Source organism: Centruroides sculpturatus, unplaced genomic scaffold (genome assembly GCF_000671375.1).
Source record: "Centruroides sculpturatus isolate CEXI.00-Female unplaced genomic scaffold, Cexi_2.0 scaffold4, whole genome shotgun sequence".
Classification (NCBI taxonomy): domain Eukaryota; kingdom Metazoa; phylum Arthropoda; class Arachnida; order Scorpiones; family Buthidae; genus Centruroides; species Centruroides sculpturatus.
The window spans coordinates 1,130,623-1,152,053 of NW_019384444.1; the positions used below are offsets into that span (position 1 = coordinate 1,130,623).

The 21,431-nt window shown below is 24.0% G+C and overlaps 1 protein-coding gene across 1 annotated transcript; it reads right to left on the reverse strand.

Moving 5' to 3' along the window:
- Nucleotides 1-2,527: 2,527 nt before the first annotated feature.
- LOC111620297 (Bardet-Biedl syndrome 7 protein-like) lies at nt 2,528-20,596 on the reverse strand. The gene is made up of 7 exons (XM_023362201.1): nt 20,516-20,596; nt 18,397-18,463; nt 12,641-12,690; nt 5,716-5,846; nt 5,236-5,320; nt 5,063-5,162; nt 2,528-2,647 (listed from the first exon to the last, which is right to left on the reverse strand). Exons 4-7 carry the CDS (start codon nt 5,770-5,772, stop codon nt 2,569-2,571), a joined length of 321 nt encoding a protein of 106 aa, XP_023217969.1. The 5' UTR covers nt 5,773-5,846; nt 12,641-12,690; nt 18,397-18,463; nt 20,516-20,596; the 3' UTR covers nt 2,528-2,568.
- Nucleotides 20,597-21,431: the final 835 nt, after the last annotated feature.

Genomic DNA, 21,431 nt, shown 5'->3' on the forward strand with positions numbered 1-21,431 from the left:
TGAGAACATCGTTAGATAGATGAAAGTTGAGACCAGATAAGGAAAGCTTAGGAACAAGACGCCCTAATTAACTATATACAAACTTCTGGTCTAGACTGAAAGTCATAATTTTAATTCAAAAATTTTCCCAGAACAAAATTACATAGATGACCGACATTACTCTGTTGTTATCAGAAAATGTATGATGCATAGGAGCAAGACACTACTAATTTCAGTTGGTTAGCATATATTTTAAATTAAATAAATTAAAAATATTGCAAGGATAATAAATTAAAAATATTGCAAAAATTATTGTGACATCATCACAATGCAATCTGGCATTGTGATGATGTCACAATAATTTTTGCTAGTTATATTTCTTATTTTCACTAGAAACAATCAAAATTACAGTTATTTTAAATTCATATGTAATCATCTTTAATCTATGCTCCACACTTTTCCATAAATTTCCAAGAAATATTTAAAATTTTTCTGTTTACATAAGATTACTTTCTGTCATTGAAATCATATGCTGTGAATTATTATATTGAATAGTATGTGACAAAAATTGAGCCACATCTAAAAAATTGCTACAACTACAAAAATAATAACGTGGGCGAAGGAGTCGNATACAGTAACTAATATAATTTAACTATCAATCACATTCAATTTTCAAAATTGAAATGAATTATTTTCTAAAATAAATGAAGTAATATTTAAAAATATTATTTTCTAGATTATTATTTTATTTATAGGATAACCACAAAACAAAAATTCACTTTTAAACTGATCAATCCAAAGAATATAATTATTACTTATTGCTGGTGTTGCTAGTGATAAATCTGTCCAAATCTATGAAGAAATAAATTTATAGGAATTGTCTAATCATGATGATAGTCACTAAAAAGAAATTAGTCTGAAATTTGTTTTATAATTCTTTTATTTTTTATACATAATCTATATCCATTTAAGTTTTAAGTTTAATAGACTAGATATTTATACAAAGAACATATTGCAATATACTATAATATAATTACTGCATCAGAAAAACCATCTCTGATTTTAAACAATTTTGACAGCATCTCTTCTTTTTAGTTAAAAATTTTTATTAATTAATTACTGTTATTAAGATTATAGTAGAGGAAATTAAATTTAACAATAGTAACTTTAATATACTTTTATACTATTTAGACTAAGGAAAATTTCTGGACTTTTTTATCAGTAATATATACAGGTTATTAAGGAAAATTAAAGATTATATAATTATTTACAAATTTTACTTTACTTTTAAAAATTACAATAAAGATTATCTAAATTAACTAAGCCTGCTCTTTATCATTTATTATTTGATTTTATATGGTTTAAAAACCATGTATTACAAATTTTATCAATTTAAAAATAAAGAACACACTAAAATTTAAACACTTTTTTCAAAGTTAAAAATTACTTGCTTGCAGCTTGTTTTTGAAAATAATAAAATTATTTTTGTTATATATTTAATCTAACAAGGGGAGGTTATGACTTGGTCTTCAAGAATTTCAACAATACTGTGTGTGGATAAGCCTGGGAAAAACATTTATTGAACAAAGAGAAAGAGTGGCTTCTCAAACATTTTCAAGAAAATCAAAGTTAAAAAATTCGTTGAAGACTGTGTGCTTGATAGTAGCATGCCATACTCATATTTTGAAATCTATGGTTTGCATCTCAATAAATGAACTTTTCTCAACTCAATGCAATTTTTCATAAATAATTACAAATTTTACAGGTTTATACATTTTATCTATTTATTTTCTATTAAAAATGTGTATTTTATCTTCTTTGAAAATTCCTTTTTCGAAAAAGAATAAATTTAAAGCTCTTTGTTTTATTAGCTATGAAAATGAAATATACTTAGGATATAAACAATAAGAAACCAGAGAAATGATATTGAAAAATAAGTAGTTTTTTTTACAGTATTTGTATTTACAATAATTAAAACCCATGTAATTTACAATTATTTTATGTAAAAATTGCACTGAGTTGAAAAAACACTTGCTCAAAGAGTCCATAAAACTTATTCATAAGACACTCAGACTTTTTTAACTTTGCATTTTCTCCCTCTGTTCAATAAAGGTTCATACCAACATTCATCCACACACACAGTATTATTGTATTCCCTGAGGACCATTTCCTCATTTCCCTTGCAAAACTGTATTAATACTAAAAATCAAACGTGAGTTTTAGAATATAAAAACATATTCATGTTATATAAAACTTACGTAAATTATTTAATAGGAGAAATCTATCAGCTATTCATGCAATAAAATAATCCTACATGCATTTATTAAAAGTATATATTATTAATACAATGTACAAGAAAAGTTTTATTCATAAAAAGTTATATAAATTTACTTATATATTATAACTGTAAAATATAATGATTAATTTACACAAATTTTTATAAAAATTAATTATATTTAAAAACATCATTAAACATCAAAAATGAAATATTTTACTTAAAATATTTAATAATTATATTATATCTTATTTCATAACTTAGTCTAATAATAAAGAAATGTTAGAAAAATAAATGCATACATTAGAAGAGCCTTATTTAATGGTATAGCAGACAGTGCAGTGTAAGAAATAATATATGCAGAATATTCTCAAGTAGTCTATCCAAACAAACCTGTGAAAGGAAAATTGTGCTAGTGCAAAAAATAAGCTTAGAAAAAATCATCATAAAGATATAATTTTTAATTAATCAAAATTTTGTAGGCAATCAATGGCCCATCTTTATTATGCAGATATGTAAATCTTCAAATATTTATTGTCAAGAATATAAAAATACAGTACACCGTCGATTATCCAAAACATTGGTTAACCGAAAGCTTTCCAGTTGGACTGCGTCATGCTGAGTCGAACATTTTTGATACTAGATTAACTTCTAAAATATAAATTTTTTTTTGTTTTTATATTTTTTAATATATTTATTTTGTTTGTACAAAACAAAGAAATAATTTTTAATGATACAATAGCCACAATTATTATTATAAAAATTTTCATTAGGCTTAACACCGATGAAAATTCAATGCAAAGCAACACACAACAGAGAAAAATTTAAACATGGGATATATTAATATACTATTATTGGGATATACTAATATACTATATTAATAATGTATTTTTTCATACCTAACCGGTTATCTGAAAAATTGATTTTCCAAACAATTGATTTGGATAATCAATTGATTATCCCAGTCCCCAATTGATTCAGATAATCAACACTACTGTATTTAAAATTATAATTTAATTTTCCTGTAGAAAACAAAAAACTTTATACTTTAAATTTATAAACAGTTATTAAACATATATAACATATTAAAGATATCCATATAATCATATTTACATAAATATATATATATAGATTTTTATTATACATGCAATATAATACTAAGACTATTTATACAATAGGCTTAGTATAAAAACTTACAAGATTATTTTATATATTAGATAATCTTACTTATAAGATTATTATATTAAAATTAATTTTGACTCTTAAAAGAAAAATAATGCTTTCTTTTAAATTTTAAAAAAGATAATGATAATTTTTACAAATAATTATTATAAATCTTTAAGAAGTTAAATAGTTGAGGTAGAGTAGAAATAATAATAGCATTAAAACTATTATTTAACTCTGCAATCCTTTCTCCTTTCTTTTAAATCAACTAGCCTAGCCGACAACTAGATTGCAGATAACATGTTAAAATCTGTCAAAATACGAAAAATATTTATAGATTAATTAATAGATTTTTACATATTATCTGCATAGCTATCTTATATTAATATGATCTCAATGAAAAAACTAATTATTATAAAATAATTCAAAAAGTTAGCAATGGCTCTTGTACAAATTTCCTGGGACTCAAATAGAAAGTTACGGAAACCAAGAAAGAAAATTAATCATTTTCAAATACACAGAGTACTATAATATAAAATTTAAATAGTATAAAAGTTTAAAAGAAGTAATTTTGTTAAATTATGAGAAATTTCTCTATTCAAAAAAAAATATATTTAAGTTTAATAAAAGTGTATGTGGCATCAACTGTTATAAGATTTCATTAAAAAATAACTTTTTTATAATACTAATTATTATAAATGGCAAAAACCTTATTTTTTGAGTAGGAGTGAGTTTTTAAAAAAATTGTAAATGCCAAGAAAATTTTTACTAAATCTGATCCCAATTGAGATATGATTAGTTAGCAAGGGCTCTTGTACAGTACAAATTCAATGACTCTTGTTACCACTCTCAATCTCCAAAATGTAACAACATTAATTCTCATATATAGAAATAGTTCTGCCAAATTTCAAAATTTTTGCTCCATGATATAATGGAAATTAGATGACGACACAATTTTATAAAGATTTTTTTTTACATTTTTTTGCTCATGGAGTGTCAAAATGTGAAAAAATTAAAAAAAAAACAGGAAATCAAAATTTGACTTATCACTATAATTTCCCTCTGTTACTTTAACAGCTGGGAAAGTAAAAATGTTATTGTATTGTAGGTTTGTTACCATAAATTTTTCTCATTTAAATGCAGTAAATAATTTTCTTTTTATTATTAAAATTATGATTAACATTTCTAAGAGTGAAATACAGTAAGCAAGCATGAAATATCATGCAGTAAGGTTCTATTAATAATTTGTTCTGATTAACTTACATAGTATTAAATAACAAGAAGTTTATCAATGTAAATGTTTGAAATAAAGCTACAAAATTTTAAATATATTTTTATAAAAAATTTTATATAAAGTAAAAAACTATACAGTTTTAATTACTACTAATGTAAAGCAATCAACTCATAAAATATGCCATAGATATTTAATTATCTTTAATTTTTTCAAAAAACAAATTTAGTAAAAAAAAAATAGTAAGTATTTTAATTTATTTAATATTTTCAATTTCAAAACAATTAAAATATTAAATTGAAGCAAATAATTCATTATCATATATTTTCTATTAACTAACTAACAAATTGAAAAAGTAACCAAAATAAATTGAATAACTTTAATATTAAAAAATGTACATAAAGTTTAATTACCTCAGTTTACATATTTTCTGAGCTGATTCTTCAGAAACTAATAAAAAGTTAGGGTCAAGACGTTTATTTGCTGGCTCTGTTGACAGTCCAAATAACCATCCTAAAGTCAGAAAAATAATTAAATAATGTTAAATTTATAAATCATCACTTAAGATAAATGTAATATTTAATACCTGTATAAGTGGTCACTAAAATTTCATCATAGCCTGGGTTTCCAACTTTTCCACCATTCACAGAAGTTACACTTTCTCCACAATTCTAATCCAAAATATAAAAAGTTTTTAATATATAATTGATTTAAAATAGCATATTAATTAACAGGCAATATGCATTTTTTCAATTTGTATTCATTTCAAACTTATTATAATTTTAGTCTTTATCACAAAACAGAATATGAATAATCATAAATAACCTCTCACAAATATTACTAAGATTAAAGCAAGATACAAATAATAATATAATATACATTAATAATAATATATTATAATATAATATGTTATAATATNATGAAATAAAATTATAATAATTAGAGTTCTCTACAGAAGATGACAATTTATATAAACTTTTTGGCACTAAAATGATTCACACTTAGTACAGTAAGAATGGTAATTATAAATCAAATCAATTGTAAATTACAAAAAGTATATAATTACATAAGCATAACGGAACATTGGTTCTTCAGCTTCATCATAACTATAAACTTCTACCATACCATCTCCTCGTCCTATAATAAGATCTTGAATACCATCAGCAGTAATATCATAATTATCCAAACAAAGAATACCTAAATTTGAATAAATGTTTAGATTTAAAAAATTAATTTAATTTTTATAATTTAAATTGATAAATATTTAAAAAAAAAATAAAGTTTTGTAAAAATAAAAAAATAAAATCTAGATCTGTTCACCTAGAATAGATCCAGGTGACAGATATCAACTACAGAACAGTACCATTAGTTCATTTTTGTATACATCATTATGATAGGATTGATTGCCCAAAGTATTAGAGAAAACATACACAAACACTATGAATGAGCTCCAATAAAGTAGATTTTTGTTATTATTTTAAGAAACTAAAATGGTGTTCATTTATTTAAAATATTTTAAATTAAAAAATAGATAGTGTCTGTTTAAGGATGTATTGCAATGTAATTTAATATCTAATATTTGTTTTAAAATTTATTGTCAAAATCATCAGAATAATAATAAATAAAATTTATATATTCATAACATTATATGTATACAGAACAAATGGCCCATAAAATTTTGCTGTAAAATTTTAATATTGTATTAAAACAAAATTTCTGATAACTCATTAATTTAAAGACAAATAATGAAGGACAACAATTTATAAATAGCAAAAATGTCATAAATAAAACTGGAGAGTTAAATATTATATTACTGTTAGTCAGTGGTGTATCCAGGGTTTTGAGAATTTGGATGTTGCTCAAGACAGATTCAAAAGATACCAATGCATGTGCCCCATCAGTTTTTGGACACTATTACTCAATTATCTTAAATTATCTTAGTTAACAACTTAAAATAGATAATTCTTTTATCTTTATCTTTCTGAAATTGTTAAATGGAAAATGGATAAGTGAAAAGTGATTGTAAATTATTGAAATTATGGTATGATTCCAAGAGGAGGAATTGAAAAGGTATAAAATCATTGAGCTGCAATTTAAAAAATTGTAGACCTATAAATTCCCACTGTTATCTGTCTGACCTTCCTTAATCTTGAGAACATCGTTAGATAGATGAAAGTTGAGACCAGATAAGGAAAGCTTAGGAACAAGACGCCCTAATTAACTATATACAAACTTCTGGTCTAGACTGAAAGTCATAATTTTAATTCAAAAATTTTCCCAGAACAAAATTACATAGATGACCGACATTACTCTGTTGTTATCAGAAAATGTATGATGCATAGGAGCAAGACACTACTAATTTCAGTTGGTTAGCATATATTTTAAATTAAATAAATTAAAAATATTGCAAGGATAATAAATTAAAAATATTGCAAAAATTATTGTGACATCATCACAATGCAATCTGGCATTGTGATGATGTCACAATAATTTTTGCTAGTTATATTTCTTATTTTCACTAGAAACAATCAAAATTACAGTTATTTTAAATTCATATGTAATCATCTTTAATCTATGCTCCACACTTTTCCATAAATTTCCAAGAAATATTTAAAATTTTTCTGTTTACATAAGATTACTTTCTGTCATTGAAATCATATGCTGTGAATTATTATATTGAATAGTATGTGACAAAAATTGAGCCACATCTAAAAAATTGCTACAACTACAAAAATAATAACAACAAGGATTTTGCAGAATTTAATTTTAAAATAAAAAAATAGAAAATTTATTTTCACAAAATTAAAACAATGCAGTCTTACAAATTGCAAATAACAACAAAAAATTATCAAACTGAACATGACAGAAAATTAATTGCAAAACCAATTTTCAGTTTTAAAGTTCTAATAAAACGGTTCCTAACCTTTCTCAGGCAATGGAACATCATTCATATACTTTATGTATAGAGCATTAGCATCAATACATATTCTTTAAATTTGTTTCTTAAGTTAGCTAATTTAAATAACAAATTCAAAGAATATATATTTACTAAACAAATAAATTAGAAAAATCTGGTGTTGTATTTAAAATGTAATGTACATGTACAGATAAAGTCCATTATAGTAGAGAAACTGGGAGATTATTAGAAAATAAAATAAAAGAACATGAGGTATCAATCAGGTTAAAAAAACACTCAATCACCGTGATTTATACATTGTAGTGAAAATAACTGTACAATTAATAAAAATAATATTAAAGTTTTGTTTCTAGAAAATGGCATATATCTACAAAATTTAATGAACATAAAGCAATTAAAAATAACAATAATTTAACTAATAATAGATGACATATGAAATGATGTCATATATAAGAATAAAAGTATGTTATGCAATGCAGGTTGATTGTTACTGTGATTGATTTTGAAGTGTCAAAAATATTGGTATAGGCTCTGTTGCAGATTGTACCTTTGTGATTAATTTATTTTAATATTTATATCTTTGTTAAAAATTTAAACTGTAAATTACAAAGCAATTTTATTGTATATAGACTGAAGAGAGATCAGTGAGAATTCTGATCCAAAATGCATTTTAATAAATTGCAATTAATAAAATATCTGAGAATTAATCATCTGAATAATTCTTAAACTCAGGTGAATGTTGGATTCAAAGGACATAATATTTCAGTTTATTTGTCCAAAAAACCCCCTTTTAAGTGGTCATAAAAGCAAATTTATTAATTAATTCAAAACCCAGTATACATTTTGGCCCTTNGATTTAGCTATAAATTTTTTTATCTTTATTTTTACATTTGCATTGACCAAAAAAAAGAAAAAAAGAAAAAAGATAAAAAGGAAAATCGTTGGTGAAGATGGAGATTTTCGTTGCGAAATCCTTCAACAAATAGATTTTTATATATTGAAAAATGTTTATTTGCCTCAGAAAAACCATAAAAAATTTCAAAACACGAAAACAAAAATCCATTTTGCAATTTTCGTTTCGTTTCTTTTCTTTTTCCTCCCAAAATCTTTATTCATTTCCGAAAAATTTTCGAATTTCTACGGAATTTATCATTACGAGAAATGTCTCTTAACTATTTACAATTATGTTATTATTATTTAATAAAATAAGAAACATCATCATCAAATTTATATAAAGTAAGCTTTTGGTGCACGAAAATTACACGAAAATATTGAAACTAAATTCATTACTGATGAAATAAAAACTTATTTTCTGATTTTTCAGATTTATTTAAACTTTATAAGCAGGTTTTAGTATAAAAATATACTTTTTAATCTTAAATATTAATATTTTGTTGATTTGTTTATTTTAATATAATCAAATTTCTAATTCTTTTTGATGTATACTCTACACATTACACCAAACATCTTTGTTAAAAATAGATATATCTGCTTAAATTCATAACTAAATATGTATATTTTTTCCTATTAAAAGTGAGAATATTTCTTTACTTTTTATTTTTAAAAGCTCTCTTATGTCTGTTGCTTAATATAGAACATAAATAAAGGATTAAATGATATGAAGTATACGCGCGAGATTGAAATATAGAGAACACAGGTAAAACGTGTGATGTATGTTTTATAATGCAGATAATTAAAAAAATATGAAATTAGAAAATAAGAGTTCAAATTTTGTTGTTATAAAATTTATTATTCAAATTACTTTATGTTGTGTAAATGTTAATCACTAAACTAATAAACATTTATCATTGTTGATATATGAAGATAACAATGAGTTATTTAATTAATGTTATTTTCCATTTATTTATAATGTATTTTCTTGTGCTATAATATGTTATTTTAATAATTTTTAATGTACTACAATATTTGTATATATTGAAAAGTTACGATAATATGTAGTTGTGTCACAAATGTTATGATTTATTACTTGATCTTATCAAATTATTGAAGGAAATAAAATCGCTGAAACTGCTTAATTGCTAAGTAAATAAAATGAGGATGTCATCAGATCTAAACTTTTCCATTTAACCTTTAAATTAATTGATAATTTTAATTCATAAAAATATTTATTTTATAGAATATACTCAAGTTATATAAGCAATTCATAAAATTTTTATTTTAACTTTATTAATCTAATGATAAAATAAAATAAACTGTTCCAAAATTTATGAATGAAATTATTTCAAACCTTAGCAAAAACAATCTATGATCAAGTTTTTAATTATCTTAAAATACAAGTTGTAACTTTTAAGCATTTTTGATTATTAAATCCAAAATGTGTATCAGACTTTTTCAATCAAAAAACAATATTTAAAAATAATGCATTATTTTATTAATTTCTGCTGTTATCAATTATTAATCTAACTTTAATTCTTTAATCTTTTCTATTAAAAATATTTTTATTCTACCAGCCAAGATAGTTTATTAAAAAATTAAATGTTTTCAAACAAACTTTAGTTGTGAAAATTTTCAATTTATATAAACAAACAATCTATTTGAATATATATATTCCATCAAATAACATATCAGCTATAGTTTATTGAAATTGAATGCCAAGTAGTTAAAATAATTTATTAAGAATTTAAATTTTTTCTAACTACAAAAATAAGGCTGTAATTACTTTATTATTGATTTACATGTGTGAATTTTGTAAAAAACTAAATACAGTAACTAATATAATTTAACTATCAATCACATTCAATTTTCAAAATTGAAATGAATTATTTTCTAAAATAAATGAAGTAATATTTAAAAATATTATTTTCTAGATTATTANTTATCAACTAAAATAAGTATTCTTCTAATGATTTCATTTTTTTTACAATTAAGCAGGCTACAATATACATAAATTATAAAATTTTTCAGCTATATTCAGTTCAGAAATTTCTTTTTCATGATTAAAATTTATCACCATATTCAATATAAAAGATATAATTAGAGTGTGTGTTTATTTCAACTAAAAATGCTGTTGAATTGGACATCAAAATATATTTTGATTTAAGTTCTGTATCACTTTTTATACTTAATTATTTGATTCCTTACTGTAATATTTCAGCATACACTAATTTTAAAAAATTTATAATCAATCACACATTGTTCTGATTGATTGGTATGATAACAATCCAGAAACAGTATTAAATGCAGTAAGGTTTCTTTCTGTGAGTAGAACATATTGACAAATTTTACTAATTCATTTGCTGATAAAATTAAATTAGATTTAAAAATAAAAAAATAACAGATTAATAAGTTTATAAAATTAAATGTAAAATGAAACACAGTTTATTATAATTCTTCAATGTAAAAATTATAATAAACTATTTTATTTTATATTTAATTTTATAACTTATTAATCTAAATCATTTTTCTCTGGATTCATCATTGTCAAATAACCTTAGATTATTCTTATTATATGTTTTGATAAAGTTTTATCTGTTTGTTACTGTTTCAGTCAACTGATTCATTAAATCAAATGTAAATGGGTAATTCAATAGAAATAGTCATTGAAATCTGTTCATTTGAAAATGACAAATTTTTAGACTAATTTTATTGATTCTTTGCAATCTAGATATCTCTCTCATATTAAAACAATTTTTATCTTCACAATTTCATACATATATATATTTAATTAATAAGAATATAACATTTAATATGCATAAGATAGTATTAAGAATATTAAAAATGTTTAATTCATACTACTGTCAATTTATCAGTAAATTATAAACTTAAAAATACTAATTTTAAAATCTTACTTTTCTGAATTCCTGCAAGAAGCATGGAAGAAATGCAATCATTCAAAATGTAAGTTTTAAAGATTAAATATGTTAAACACTATACTTACCATTCATTTAAGTTTATAAACAAATAATTACACAAATATTGTTATATGTGGAATTTTTAAAATTTATTTTGTCAAAAAGGTAAGATTTTGATTGAAAGTTTTATTTAGTTATCTGTATTCGCTAAAACAGAGAAAACTTTACTTCTGTAATATATTTGGAATAGTATATTTGAATTTTGACAATTTAAAAAACTTACAAAACCATTAAGTGAATGTCTAGTGCAGTATAACTTGCTACAAGATTTGTTTGCTTTGAGGATAGTGTACTCAAGAATATTAGCTGCTACTGATAACTGATAAATGCCAAAATTAAAATTTAAAATGTAAGGAAAATAAATTTAAATTGAACAACAAATCTGAATCTCAAGAACTTAAACAGAAATTTTCACAGTACTCATGCAAAAACTAATAGCATACATTTTTATATTTATAGCATAATGAAAAATTTTTGTTTTATCATCATATATAAATNATTTGATAATTTTTTAAAAAACATTTTAGTTTGTTTATAAGTATACAAGAAATAAATCATAATCTTCTAAACAGATACTCATGGGTAGAAATATATAATTACTGATTACTTGAATAACATCTAAGTACACCTAGAGAACAGTACAAAAATAGTATATTGTCATCTAAGAGGGCATGGTCCATCAGTGGCAAGTGGTTTCCATTCCTGAACATTGGAGTTTGGTCGTGAGTTTGCACTGCACTCAGATGGGCTGGCCACGTGGAGTTTTCTGGGTTTTCTCAATATCTGTAATGCCTAAATAGGGGCCAGTTTCCCCTAAAAATAATTCCTGGAAGGCATCCCCCCTAGGCAGATTGCCCAAGTGTTTCATTGCCATAACTTAACAAACAACAAACTAAAAGAGCATATTGTTTTATCCAGGTTTGCTAATTTAATGTTCTAAATGATCACTTTGATTAAGACTATTTAAGAGTTGTTATATCACTAGCATTATGTTTATGGAAAAATGGCCAAGATTCTATTTCTTAGATTGTACTGCCAAATTAAGAATTGCTATGAAGCAAGTATATTATATATATAAATTTAGTTTACGCAATTTAAAAATAACAAGTTTCCTATAAATAAAAGCAATAAAAATATAAATTAACATTAAAATTTACATTAAATATTTTATATTCTTCATAAATAAAATTATTCAAACCAACCTCCATTCTTTTTACTATTAATGATCTCCCATCTATGATTTGGCAAAACTCTGAAATAAAATATGAGAATTTTCATAATTTTAATATAAAATCATTAATCAAATATTTTCATTTATTCTAAAAATTATTTAAATTTATAATATGTAATGTTTTTTAAATTTATAAAAATTATAAAATTCACTCTGAAAATAAATATTCTTATTCTTTTATTAATCTTTTGAAAATTATCAACTAAAATAAGTATTCTTCTAATGATTTCATTTTTTTTACAATTAAGCAGGCTACAATATACATAAATTATAAAATTTTTCAGCTATATTCAGTTCAGAAATTTCTTTTTCATGATTAAAATTTATCACCATATTCAATATAAAAGATATAATTAGAGAGTGTGTTTATTTCAACTAAAAATGCTGTTGAATTGGACATCAAAATATATTTTGATTTAAGTTCTGTATCACTTTTTATACTTAATTATTTGATTCCTTACTGTAATATTTCAGCATACACTAATTTTAAAAAATTTATAATCAATCACACATTGTTCTGATTGATTGGTATGATAACAATCCAGAAACAGTATTAAATGCAGTAAGGTTTCTTTCTGTGAGTAGAACATATTGACAAATTTTACTAATTCATTTGCTGATAAAATTAAATTAGATTTAAAAATAAAAAAATAACAGATTAATAAGTTTATAAAATTAAATGTAAAATGAAACACAGTTTATTATAATTCTTCAATGTAAAAATTATAATAAACTATTTTATTTTATATTTAATTTTATAACTTATTAATCTAAATCATTTTTCTCTGGATTCATCATTGTCAAATAACCTTAGATTATTCTTATTATATGTTTTGATAAAGTTTTATCTGTTTGTTACTGTTTCAGTCAACTGATTCATTAAATCAAATGTAAATGGGTAATTCAATAGAAATAGTCATTGAAATCTGTTCATTTGAAAATGACAAATTTTTAGACTAATTTTATTGATTCTTTGCAATCTAGATATCTCTCTCATATTAAAACAATTTTTATCTTCACAATTTCATACATATATATATTTAATTAATAAGAATATAACATTTAATATGCATAAGATAGTATTAAGAATATTAAAAATGTTTAATTCATACTACTGTCAATTTATCAGTAAATTATAAACTTAAAAATACTAATTTTAAAATCTTACTTTTCTGAATTCCTGCAAGAAGCATGGAAGAAATGCAATCATTCAAAACGTAAGTTTTAAAGATTAAATATGTTAAACACTATACTTACCATTCATTTAAGTTTATAAACAAATAATTACACAAATATTGTTATATGTGGAATTTTTAAAATTTATTTTGTCAGAAAGGTAAGATTTTGATTGAAAGTTTTATTTAGTTATCTGTATTCGCTAAAACAGAGAAAACTTTACTTCTGTAATATATTTGGAATAGTATATTTGAATTTTGACAATTTAAAAAACTTACAAAACCATTAAGTGAATGTCTAGTGCAGTATAACTTGCTACAAGACTTGTTCGCTTTGAGGATAGTGTACTCAAGAATATTAGCTGCTACTGATAACTGATAAATGCCAAAATTAAAATTTAAAATGTAAGGAAAATAAATTTAAATTGAACAACAAATCTGAATCTCAAGAACTTAAACAGAAATTTTCACAGTACTCATGCAAAAACTAATAGCATACATTTTTATATTTATAGCATAATGAAAAATTTTTGTTTTATCATCATATATAAATTTAATAAGAATCCTCATCTGATGTTTTGAAAATGAAGAAGTTCTANATTTCATAACTTAGTCTAATAATAAAGAAATGTTAGAAAAATAAATGCATACATTAGAAGAGCCTTATTTAATGGTATAGCAGACAGTGCAGTGTAAGAAATAATATATGCAGAATATTCTCAAGTAGTCTATCCAAACAAACCTGTGAAAGGAAAATTGTGCTAGTGCAAAAAATAAGCTTAGAAAAAATCATCATAAAGATATAATTTTTAATTAATCAAAATTTTGTAGGCAATCAATGGCCCATCTTTATTATGCAGATATGTAAATCTTCAAATATTTATTGTCAAGAATATAAAAATACAGTACACCGTCGATTATCCAAAACATTGGTTAACCGAAAGCTTTCCAGTTGGACTGCGTCATGCTGAGTCGAACATTTTTGATACTAGATTAACTTCTAAAATATAAATTTTTTTTTGTTTTTATATTTTTTAATATATTTATTTTGTTTGTACAAAACAAAGAAATAATTTTTAATGATACAATAGCCACAATTATTATTATAAAAATTTTCATTAGGCTTAACACCGATGAAAATTCAATGCAAAGCAACACACAACAGAGAAAAATTTAAACATGGGATATATTAATATACTATTATTGGGATATACTAATATACTATATTAATAANGCATACATTTTTATATTTATAGCATAATGAAAAATTTTTGTTTTATCATCATATATAAATTTAATAAGAATCCTCATCTGATGTTTTGAAAATGAAGAAGTTCTAATTCTAGATTTCTCTTGTTGTAAAGACAAGTCTCTGATTAAATTATTTAAGGATTCAACTTATCTTGATTAATTAGATCTGTAAAAAATTAACACACTATAAAGTCTATGGCCTTTAATGAGAAGATTCAACATACAACATGAGAGACAGTGAATGATGCCTTGGCATTCACTGTCTTTCACTGTCAAATTATAGAGTCTGGATCGAGTTCAAACTCAGATCTCCCAAGGCTAGAACTTCTTACTTGCATCTACTTGGTTTATCCCCCAATCTTATCAGAGTTTCTTTCAAGTTTCATGTTCTGTAGTTATATGAATGAAAAGATAATAACAATTAGCAATATTTTTAATTGTTGAATCCATTTGATTCTGATCTGGTTTCTTTTCCTATCTATTCTGGCAAAATGATCAAATTCAGGTAATTTTCTGACGGACACCTTTTAACATGCCCAAATTAGTGTACTTACTTTTTCTTAGATCTTTTTTTCTATTATAGTTTCTGTATAATTTCATTTCTGTCAAATTATTTCATACTGTTTTGTTTCTTTAGACACATTTAATCTCAAAATCTGCAAGTTTCTATGCTTCTTTTTCTTATGTAGCGAAGACTCTAAAACATAGTTGAAATTATAATGACATATAATTTTGTTATTATTCCAAATTTTACTCTCTCTCTCTTAAACATGGATTACATGATTGAGAACTGAATTTGATCATTTTCATAATGTCCAAAGTTATATTAATATTTTAATTTAAACTTGACAAATAAAAATTAAATTATTAAAAACTACAAAGTTATTAGCATTATTAAATATAACATATAACTTGTTACATAGTGTTTTTAAAGAATTTGATATGATCACAAACACTTCATTTAATAAGTCTAATCAAATATATAGTATATACTAACAATATTGAATGTATTTTATTACAAACAAATGAAACAAACCAGAATGACGTTCTCAGATTCATTCAATTGGGAAAGAATCAAGATTGATACTTTTTTATATGTATGTTGGTATAGGTATGAGAAGTTTAGCTCATATATGATAATTTTAAATGGCAGATTTGATAAATTTCATCTTCAAATTTGACAATGTTAATGCCCTTATGTTGGTGGCTAAATCAATTATGGCCAACTCATCAACAGAAGGACTTTACTTTAGAAATGAGTTATGTAATACTTCTACAGTTAGATCAAATTATTGAAAAGTGTTACAGTTTCTCTGCCCAAAAAGAAGAAACATCTGATTCATCACTTAAGAATATACAGACCATATTATATGAATTTTCTAAAAAAAAAAAAAAAAACTGGATGATTCTTTGAGATTTGTGAGATGTTACAAAGATTTGTAATCTTTATAAAATAATAAAATAGGCTGATCGTTTTGCCAATTTACCAGCTTTATAAAATATCACATACAGAGATGAGATAAATACTTCTAATAAACAAAATTTAAGATAAGCCTTGTGTAATATCAATGTTAATAAATAATTTTTTGCTTTTTATGCTGTCAGCATTTTTATTCAAAATTCTACATTTTTCTACCAATGTCCAAGCTAATACTAAAGGTTGACAATTATGAACATATCTACTTATATATGTGGGGTTCAGATGAGCAAAATTCCTAAACCATTAAGACAATAAACAAAGGATTGTGGGGGAGACAAGAAAAACGAGAGAGAGAGAGAGAGAGAGAGAGAGAGAGAGAGAGACAATATGGTGGTCGGACAAATGACATTCCAACACTGTTGAGACAACAGACGAGAGGTTGCAGGGAGATGTGGCAGAACATGCAAGAGACAGAAGTGAGGGAAGATGACAGTTGGTGATGGCATGAAAGGGACAAAAGACAAAAAGATGTTACAAAGGCACAAACATTATTGTTCTATCAAGATGGTTACAAATGCTGGAAGATTATTGTCATTTCTAGTTCTGTGGGTACGTTCCTAAAGTCAAATGAGCTGAACACATTAATAACGAATCAGTCAAATAGTAGTAGTCTTGCTCAGTGCACATGCTCTGCAGTGATGATGTTTTGAATGTTCACGAAGGAAGGAGTTAGTTTACTTCATTAAGAAAATGGCACTTGACGAAATCGATGTTTCTGAATCTACTCCAGTGTTTAAATTGTGAATTAAAAGATGAAATGATATCAATAACAGTCCACCTGAAGCAATCCAATAAAAATATTTCGGATAAGGCTGCACTAGCAACATTCATATCATATCCATACAAAACTACACATCTGTTGGAGCCTGTGTGGTAAATCTTATCTTCAACTTTTCTCACAAATACTATCTCTTCCTCATGTGGTAAAGTACACCAGCACTCCCTTTGAATTTTTAACCCCTCATCATATTCTAAATGTATTATTCGATGTTTCTCTGACTGGCCAGGTGGAGTTTTTCCGGGTTTCCTCCACTTCCTTTTTTCCCAAATAGGGGTCAGCTCCTCTTTAACTTTCACAGACCTCCCGGAAGGCTGTCGCACATACCAACAGTGGTATTGCAACCCCTCACAAAATTCTATTCCAAATTTGTTGGAGCTCTTTATCACTGGATTTCTCACTGTGGCTTCACTTCCTCATCCACTCTGAGACATCCAAAAATAAACTGGTTAGGTCAGGTATGCATACTGCAACTATCCTATTCATCTTTCCCTTCCTCTTGTAAGTTAAATAAACATAACATAAGATATAACATGCAGAATAAAATCTAAGACACAACCCTTACACATAAAATTATGAACCCTCACAAGGGACTAGTCATTATGAGCCTTACTTGGGACTTATATGAACCCACTTAGGGACACTAACCATGCAAACCCTCTTAAACACATAACCTTCTTGGCATCTTTGTGCTCTCTGAGCGGTAAGGGGCCTAAAACCACAAGTAAAAAAAAAAAAAACAAACATACCCTATATTTCTATCACTATTACTCATATATTACATAATTTAAAATGTATATTTTTTGATATCTTTTAAAATATTCATTAAAATTTTTAAATTTTTCTTTTCTTATTATTTAATCATAAAGAATTCAGTTTTAATTCAAATAATTAAACTTAAACTGAATTCTTATTAATACAGCTATACCCAAAATACGAATAACAGCAACAGTTCATTTTGTTTTATCTGGTAATAATTATAATATTTAGTATAAACAATATAATTTTTAAATTGATAGTAACCAATAATAAATAATAATTACTTATCCAAAGCTACAAGAGCAATTTTTCCATCTGATGTTCCATACAAGACTTCATCCCCATTAATTCCTGTATTGAAAATAATACTTTTGTATTTTATGATATTTATAAAAATTATTATTATACATTAAAATCATTAAATTCACTTGAACTTGTATTGAAGACCTTTGATCATCATAATAATAAAAGTTTTTATGATAACAAATCAATACTGTTTAAGTTGTAGTTTTAAAAACTACAACTGTATTTAGCAAAAATCTGTCATTAATGAAAGATTTCTTTGGTCCCCTGAATTTTCTGCAAAAATCAATGTAAATTAACCCATATACAGCACAGAAATGGAAAGGAAAATCAGGCCATATAATGAAAAATTCAGCATCCTCTTCCTTGCTCAATGGAAAGTACTTTGCATATTTTTAACAGCTGTCTTTACTTAACCTAACTGTTATAATTAAAATACATATCTATGAAATTTAACATGTTATTGCTAATGTAAAATTGTATTCTTTGTTTACAAGCTTATTTTAAATTTTTAACATCACATTTTGTTTGAATAAAATTCAGTTGCAATGTCTGCAGATAAAACAAATATATGGCATATTATGCTTTTTAAGTTTCGTACAGGATATAATGCTATACAAACGGTAAAAAATACTTTGTGTATGGGGAAGATGCTTTTCAACTTCAAATGTGGTTTTGAAAGTTTTATTTGGAAAATTTTGAAATAAAAGGATGCATAATGTATGGGGTACCCTGAAACTGTTGATGAAAAAAATTGCAGGTAGATATTATTGTTAAAAATAATGAATAGTAAACTTGTGAACTTGCAACAAATCTTATTGTGTCATAGACACATACTGTTGAAAAACTTTATCCACTTGAAATGGTTGTAAAAAGATAATTATTGTATTATTGTGTTCTGCCTGCATTAAGTAAAAAAAAATAGTTTCATTTTATTTTTAAATTAGTTACTCATTTTCATCATAGAAAACTTTTCTACAAATGACAAAATTAAAGTTAAAATAAAAATATTTGTTTATAACTGAAAATTTGTTCTAGGGATGGTGACTGTTCAGTTGAGTACTGAAGTACCATTGTATTTGATTAATGCGATTCAGTAGATTTGAAAGATTAATTAATCACATTAATCAAGGGATGCCTATAGTAGGTAATCTGTATATAGTGGAACATGTCTACAATGGAAGAATTCATTGGTTCTGCTGGATTCCATTATAAACAGGTTTGACTGTAATATATACACAGTGATGGCAAAAAGTCTTGCATGAATAGTCTAAAAAACAATTTTTGTTTTGTTTCAACCAAGTTAAATAATATTACAGGTATAAGTATATGTAACATTTCACTGAAAGAATAACTCGATGAAAATTTAAAATTTTTATAGAACTGTGTACCTGATCATTAAAAGCAGAACATATAAGCTCATTTTACAAAAGAATAAAGCTTGCAGGATAGAAATAACTTTTTAAGGAAAAAATATTAAACATTCAATATTTTATGCTTATGGAATTTTGATATTTTGAAACTATAAAAATTGTGAATTATATTCCATTATAAGGGTACATTCAAACAGAATGCAGAGAATATAAATTTGACACAAGAATGCAAAGAATGTGTTTCAGTTGAGTGAAAGGCAGAAAAATAAGATTGTTATTTGTTGTGTGTAAGATTTCTAAAACATTGGAAACAGCTGAGTAACCTAAAAAAAAAAACAAAAAACAGCCAACACCATGAAATGTTATGTGAAATGAATTTATATCAACAACTGGTATAGAGTATCTTTTTAAAAATTTAAATGTAATTTTATAAAATTTTAAATATACGAATTTTGATTTTTAGAAATTGTTAAAAGTTCATAATTTATTATAAACTGACAACTTGTTTTTTGCTACACATCTTAAATACAAAAATATAGGCAATTGACATTGCATTTTAATTTGTATATAATCTGTATATACATGCACACATACATACATGCATAGATATATATAAATAAAACATTAAAAATATAATTAAAATGAATTATGTTTTTAAAACATATAATCAATTTATTTAGTATGTTGATTAATTAATTATATCATTTATTTCCAAATATTTAATTACCTCCATCATTCTGATATAGTGTAACTGTAGATGGAGGACCAGTAACTTCAACTTCAAATAAACATTCACAATCCTATAAAAAATAAATATAGTTATATATTTAATAAATGTAGAAAAAGTTTAAGTTAAATACAACCCAAATAGAAATAATAATTTTTTAATATGTCAAAAAAAATTCCCAATTATTAGTCCATTCTAAGAGATAGCATTAAATTGCCAATTTAATGCTATCTAATATGTAATTGAAATATGAAAAATACATCTTTATTTTTCAAAATCAAATTTATTAATTTTATTTCAATTTTGAAATCAAATTTTATTTTAATTAAATTAAAATATTAAAATCAAAACTTAATAATTACCAGTCTATACAATACATTTAACATTTTAAAAATAAATACTAATCTGGAAAACATTTTAAATATATACAAATGCTGTCGGATAATTTTAAATATTAGTGATAAAGAGACGGTAACTTTAAACTTATAGAAAAAATATTTTATTACCTGAAAGATACAAGTTTAAAACTTAATCACAGAAATAAGTTAATTGTACAGTACATACATGCAGTCAAAATAACATAACAGTTAAAATATGATTTGTAATAATAATTCTAATTCTTCAATTATTTTCTATTTTAAATTAAAGTTATTTCTCATTATCAATTCATAATAAAAATTTTTTATTAATAATTATGTCATAACATAATTTTATGCTTATAGACAACAAAAATGCATAAAGTGAGGAGAAAAAGTTTTTTCAATTGAGAGAAATGCAATTGAGCAAAATGCAAATTTAAAAGTTAGAAGTATATCATTTAACTTATTTGTCATTTTATTCTAAATTATTTATTTAGAATTATTATTATTTATAAATTTATTGTAAAACTAGCAGATGAGCACAGCATTGTCTAGGG